At 45.0% G+C, this 6,522-nt stretch overlaps 1 protein-coding gene across 1 annotated transcript; it reads right to left on the minus strand.

The window, feature by feature from the left end:
- Window positions 1-4,306: 4,306 nt before the first annotated feature.
- LOC118786854 (kazal-type serine protease inhibitor domain-containing protein 1-like) lies at window positions 4,307-6,522 on the minus strand. Its single transcript, XM_036542195.1, has 4 exons — window positions 6,057-6,522; window positions 5,433-5,593; window positions 5,143-5,290; window positions 4,307-4,416 (listed from the first exon to the last, which is right to left on the minus strand). Exons 1-4 carry the CDS (start codon window positions 6,520-6,522, stop codon window positions 4,307-4,309), a joined length of 885 nt encoding a protein of 294 aa, XP_036398088.1.

Consider the following 6,522-nt stretch of genomic DNA (forward strand, 5'->3'; position numbering starts at 1 on the left):
TAGCACACTGTTAGCATGTAATAACTTAGTTTGTGTTTTTTAATTTTAAACTCTTTAAATATGCACTTTCAAATGAACTTCACATGTTTTAAGCAAAGGGGAGGTTGAGTATAGTAGAGAAATGCATAAAATCTCTGTACATGTGAAGTCACAGCTAACGTTGCCTTTCCTTTAAGACTCTGTATGGTAAAGGCTCTGGCTGATGCCATAAAGCACAGAGGCACGCGGATGACACAGTGGTGCTCATGGGCATTGAAGTCCCAAAAAGCACTGAAAGTTTTAAGAGCAAGTTAATACCGATTATGGACTTCACTTCCCATCACCACCTCTGTAAAACCTGCAACATCCAGTCCCCTTTTCATATGGTGTGATTTCGTGCAGAGATTTTCATCTATTATGGAAGTTTGGAGGATTTAGGGAGAAATGCTGCCCTCTGGTGGTCTGAGACTGCAGTAGCGATTAAAACATATACTTCTCGATGCCTCAGAGCATGAAGCATCCTGGGGAAGTGTGACAATTCTAGACAGTTGGCGGTTCGGTGAAAAGACTCTGCTATAAGGGAATTCACCAGCACACACTGGGATTGATCATTTTTATTCCCACCAACTACCCCAGTGGCTGAAAAATTTTGTATATGATTCAGAGTGTTGTCAAGATTTACATGGTTGTGAAAGAGAGGGTGAAAAGACGTCGTCCTGGAAGAAGAGCAAGATGGACAGGCCTGCTCTGGACTGTCACTGACTCTTTCTGTCACAGGACGGGAGGGTGGAGGCCACACAGTAGATCATCACAACCACAGCCATGCACGCTTGTGGTCGCTCTGATCCCAGGATCGAAAGTATTTGGAGATTCACTGGAGGTCATGGTTCTTTAATTTGAATATGAAAAGAAATGAGTGTTTGAATGTGTATGTAAATAGTGGAAATGTATTGTGGTGCCAAAGACTTACATTAAAGAGAACTTATTTGAAGGCAACCGTGGGCTGTGTCTCTTCCTTCTTGTGATTGTCCATGACTAAAAGACATTTGTAGCCATCCAGACAAACCGTCTGTTTGCAGATATCCGCTTTCCACTGACATTACAAACAGTGATCACTTTCCGTTGTTGAACTTGCCACTGATCTGTACAGTGCTGTTTTGTAAAGGCAAACGCAATGGTTACTTTACGCACTTGACTGAGAACACCAGTGTAAAAGATTAGCGCTGAAGTGTACTGCAAAGAGGTGCGCCAGTGGAAAGAACAAAGCAAGAGCACTTGAGGCAGCGGCGGCATTCCCTTATTTGTCTGTGGAGCTGGCATGTTTGACCAGCCTGTGGTCTCCGACCGAAACTGTCCAAAAGTCATCCAGTGTTTTGAAACATTTTAAACATGTTTCCGTGTGAAATAAATTCTGGCAATTCGTCAGCTCCGTTCACACGGCCGCAGACAGTGGATCAGAGACGGCAACAAACCACCTTCAAACCAAAGACTGCTTCAAAAAGTTTGCTAGTGTGGACACCATTTCACACTGAAGTTAAGGTGGCGCTGGATGTGTTCCAAAGCTGGCAAAAAAGACAGCTTATGGAGGAGTGTGAATGGGGCAAAACAAACTCTCAAAATGCTCCTTTCAAAGGAGCAGAAGAAATTGAGGGTTATATGGAAGATCTAACCCACTGTACAAACCAAGTCACACTCTCACATTCATTTCTTTATCACTGGTCTGTCTCAAAGCTTGAAAATCACCTGGTCTCATTCTGTGAATGTGCAGCTATTTAGTTTTGCCTTGTGTTTAAGCCTGGGGTCACAGTCGTCCATGAGCTGGAGCTTCAATACATCATTACTGTTTGACCGCAATATGTTTTGAAAAAAAAAAAAAAATTATTGAATGAATTGATTCAAGATCCATTTGACTGCTCAGCATCACTACTTTGGGAATCTGCAACAAGCATTTCTCAGTAACCCTGTGCAGTCAATGCTTAATGTAGGGAGCCACTGGCTAGTTCAATAATGTACAAGGAAATTATCTCCTTGTATGTTTGTTATTCATTTATGAACTTAAAAATAATTCACAGAGATTCTAGTATTTGCCTGTTTTTCCTGGTACAAAACTGTTATCACGTGCCCTTATGCTGACAAAAGGCTATTCCAACTGTACCACATCAGCCTTAGGGAAATGAACAATGTGGTCAACTTAGTTCACTAAATCTATCAAGTTTTTAGACCGTCTTTTCCCAAAAGCACCAAGTGACAAATCAAACACTTTTACCATCAATCTGGGAGATCTCCAAAGTGAAACGGCGTGAATATTTCCCCCCCGCATCGCCTCTGTGCCATTCATTGTGGTTTGTGTTGCTTACAATATCAGCTGTCATTGCATGGTTAGCATAGCTCAGCTCCGCTGGGGCCAGACCCTGCCTCTGCTCATCAAAATCTAATAGAATACAGTCTAACACAAGACTAACATTTGCACAGACAAATCTTGCTGTGTATGTGGCAGTGTTGCATAGTGGTAGGGACCAGGACTTGTACCCCAAAGGTTGTAGGTTGTAGGTTCAATTCCCGAATGGGGCACTGCTGTTATACCCTTGGGCAAGGTGCTTTTAATCCAAAACTGCCTCAGAAAATATCCAGCTGTATATATGGATAATGTAAAAAAATGTAACCTATGTCGCTTTGGATAAGAGCGCCTGCAAAATGCCGATAATCTAATGTATGTGATTAGGTCACAACGTTTAATGTCATGACACATGTTCAACAATGTCATGATGAAGCACGGCACTTTCCTACCACCCTCTTGTGAGGAAAAAAATTGCCAATGATGGCAATATTCAACTTCATAAATGGATAGCATGTAAAAAATGTAACCTGTGTAAGTTGATCTGGATGAGAGTGTCTGAAAACTGATGATAGTGTAGTGTCTGAAATTATCCCCCAGTGGCTGCATTCTGGGAGCATGAGTAGAAATGAGTAGATAACTGTGAAAGGGCGTGTATGCAAAAGCCCTCTTGGTGGCTGGAGGGTCAATTGCATTAACGTATCTGAGGAAGCAGCTAACACTTCCTCGCAAAATAATCAGTAACTAGAATTTTCACAAACGCAGCCAGCCTAGGATCAAGACCCTCACTGTTTTTAAATTGACTTTTACACTTTATGACTGTCACGCTTTATGTTTTATTACTTTATCGTATTCACTTCATGCTTTAGGTTTTATAATATGCTTGTGCAGCTCACATGAATGAGTTCTCTTACTGGAAAAAACAGCTACAGTATTTTTATTTACTGGTATTAATAAAAATCCCACAACAAGGACTTGAATCTCTAAGCTATAAAATTTCATTTTCTGTTGTCATATTCTGTTGTGAGCGCTGTTATAACTAAGGCTAAAAACTTCAAGGAATGGTGAAGCTTGTTTTATTTTTGCAGCCACATGGCGGTGCTCTGTGTGCGCCCTTTTGCTTCATAAGAAATGCTAGCGACGGTGAGAATAAGGAGAACAACAATGTCACTCGAGAAGTCAGTTTTATCCCTGCAGGATCCCTGGTTCTTTGAGCATCTGATTTTCTGTTTGCTTCTAACACTCTAGCTCAGGAGTTCCGTGGGGCCGTGGCTGGCACCGCAGAGATGTGCAGAATGAGGACTGGCACACTGTACAAACAAGAAACACAGCCCGCACACTGATCCAGCGATCCCACGTGGTTTTGTTTGCACACAGAGACAACACAGGCAGCATTTGGGTTCCTGGAGATCTTTGTCAGGACCACCTGGGAGCAGTACAGTAATGTATGGGTCTCTTTTTCCTTTTGCTGTTATGTTTTAGTACCGCACCTTAAGCCAATTTTTGATGTGCGTGCGATTATGTATATTGTTTGGCTGACACAATGTGCCACTCCCTCCTTCTCCCAGATCTTTATCCCTCTCTCTCTCTCTCTCTATCTCTCTCTCTCGTTCTCTTTCTCTTTCTCTCTCTCTCTCTTTCCCTCTCTCTCTCTCTCATTAATATTGAGAGAATGTATTAAGCTGGCCTGAAGTGTTGTGTCACAGGTGGTCTCATAAATACACACAGAATACGACAATTAATCAATTTATTTGCTTTTGGGAAAAAAAACTGTTTTTGTCACTTAATGAAGCAGCCTGACATTTGGTTTTCTAGATAGTTTAGTGAATGAACTACAACTACAACATGGATTTTATGTATGTTTTATATCAATGTAAACAAGATGCACAGAACTAATGTTACTGATCTGGTATACATTTGAACAGATTAGAAGGGAAGCACTAAAACAGCCCATGTGCCCCCTCTCCCCTTCCCGCCTCTGGCTCTAATGCTCTATTCAAGGCTGTCCCCCGACTCAGGCTCCCTGTCGTCGCCGCTCTCCTCGGTGTCGTCATAGAAATAGCCGCCTTCCTGTTCCAGGTAGCCATCGTACAGTTCCTTCACTGTCGGAGACAGGAAGCCAGACAAAGGAGGAATTTGGTGTGAACAAGCCATCTCTGCATATATCCATATCTGTGTTTTGGAGTACATTCCGTACATCCACGGGTGACGTTTATGCTAAGCGCTGTCAGCAAATGCATTTGAGGATTCTGTACCTCACAACAGATACCTGCCTTTTCCTGGGTTCAGGGAATAATTTTAGTTTACCATTGGGAATATTTTTTCCCACCTGGCCTGGGTTTCTAAAAATCACTATAGTACATGTACAGTCGTTTGTGACAATCTTGATTATAAAAATGTACTATAACAAGTAAAATCTGATTGTTTGATACTTGTCATTTGTACAGCCTGACAGTGGCCAGTTGCCATATGAAGCTGCATCCAAATTCTATTTGTTCATCTGAGATTAGATGACAGAAGTAAACGTTTTCAAGGAGTCAGATCTCAGGGTGATTGGTACATCCTAAAAGGAGCACACTTTTGGTGCAGGGTGACCCCAACCTTTAATTTCACAGCCTTTAATTTCTAACAGATGTAGACAGGTAGACTAGAGGTAGCACATCAGATGTGTGGAATTCTGCTTACAATGTAATTGTAGAGCTGTATTGTGATGTCATAATTACTATTGTCATGTCGATGTCAGTGCCATCAAAATCTTTCACATGCATTTCCTCAAAGGAGGTTTTACAATCTGTCATGGTGTATCACAAGCCTCTTCTCTGACTCACCCTGTCTGAGCACCGTGAGGCGAGCTGAGGCGGTGGTCTCTCCCAGTGCGTTGTGGGAAATGCAGGAGTAGACCCCGGCGTCGGAAAGGCGCAGGCCTTCAATCTGCAGCCAGGTGGACACCGTGTACCTCTCGGGGCCTCCACGCGCCTGGGAGGGTGAGAGGGAGGTAGTCTGGGTATGAGAGGAAACGCACACACCGGATGAATACACTGGTCTTTACACTGCATTCACAGTGCAAACTGGAGGAGGCGGGGGATGGGGATAATGTGATCTTTAGCTGGGATCACACCTGGACAGAGATGTGGGGATCGTCTCCCGGCAGGAAGTTGTCGCTGCCCTGCTTCTTCCAGCTCAGGTTAGGCAAGGGGAAGGCAGAGACTTCACAGCTGAACACGATGTCATTTCCTGTGTGGTTTATCATGTCCTTCGGGGCTCGGGAGATACGGGGAACTGAAGGCAGAAACGACAGCACAGATTACTGCAGGAACTCGACTTCTGCAAGAAGAAAATGCAGCACTGGCACCTGGGGTCAGGAAGTAAGCATTGCTTTAATGGCTTTGTGGGAGCATGGCATTGCTTTGTGGGAGACTCTCTCACTCTGTTCCCAGACAGAACGCGTACACTCTAAACTTTATTTGACATAAAGTGTTTATAACATCATTACATTATATTGAATGTGTCTTTGTGCTGCAAATTACTAACTGGACAAGTTTTCTTATCAGTACACAACAGTTTTAACAGGTTTCCCAATTCAGAGGGATCCCAAGGACATATACAAATGGTGACAGTCTTCCACAAATGGAAGACAGATTGCTCTAGTGTTTGTTAATACCTCATTTGCTTAATTCATTTCATGCCTGCATGCCACACATGCAATGCAACAGTGACGTATATACAAGAAAAAAAAAATTACCAGAGTAGCACGGCCCGTCTCCAGCTAACCGCAGGGTGGGGTCTTTCTGGTTGGCCACTTCTTGCAGGCGGCACAGGTTGGGGTAGGTGCGTCTGTCGGACCCGCACACGGGCCCCTGGGACAGGCAGACGCACTTGGGCTCGGGGTCGTCCGCCACGCGGGCTCGCCTCCTTTGCCTCTGGCAGCGCAGCCCCTCCCCGCAGTGGCCATAGAAGGCCTGGGCCCCGTCCGGGTCGCACGGCTGGCCCTCGGCGTTGCCGCACTGCTCACAGCACCCGCAGCTGTCCTTCACCAGCCCCGCCGGGCAGCTAGGGGGCGCCGGAGGGCAGCGGTCCCTCTCGCACTCCCCGCAGCCCTCCCCCTCCTCCCACAGGCGGAGCCAGCCGCGGTGCTGGGGGGGCACCCCGAGGCACGGGTGAAAGCAGAGGCTCACGCAGACACACAGCAGGCACCCGACCCAGGCCAT

The sequence above is a fragment of the Megalops cyprinoides genome, chromosome 12 (assembly GCF_013368585.1).
Source record: "Megalops cyprinoides isolate fMegCyp1 chromosome 12, fMegCyp1.pri, whole genome shotgun sequence".
Lineage (NCBI taxonomy): Eukaryota > Metazoa > Chordata > Actinopteri > Elopiformes > Megalopidae > Megalops > Megalops cyprinoides.

Coding starts and splice junctions, on each gene's coding strand:
- LOC118786854 (XM_036542195.1), bottom strand. CDS start 6,522: ATGGCCTGGGTCGGGTGCCTGCTGTGTGTCTGCGTGAGCCTCTGCTTT. Junction 5,594..6,056: donor AGACGGGCCGTGCTACTCTG/GTAATTTTTTTT, acceptor TTCTGCCTTCAG/TTCCCCGTATCTCCCGAGCC. Junction 4,417..5,142: donor CCTCACGGTGCTCAGACAGG/GTGAGTCAGAGA, acceptor TGTCTCCGACAG/TGAAGGAACTGTACGATGGC.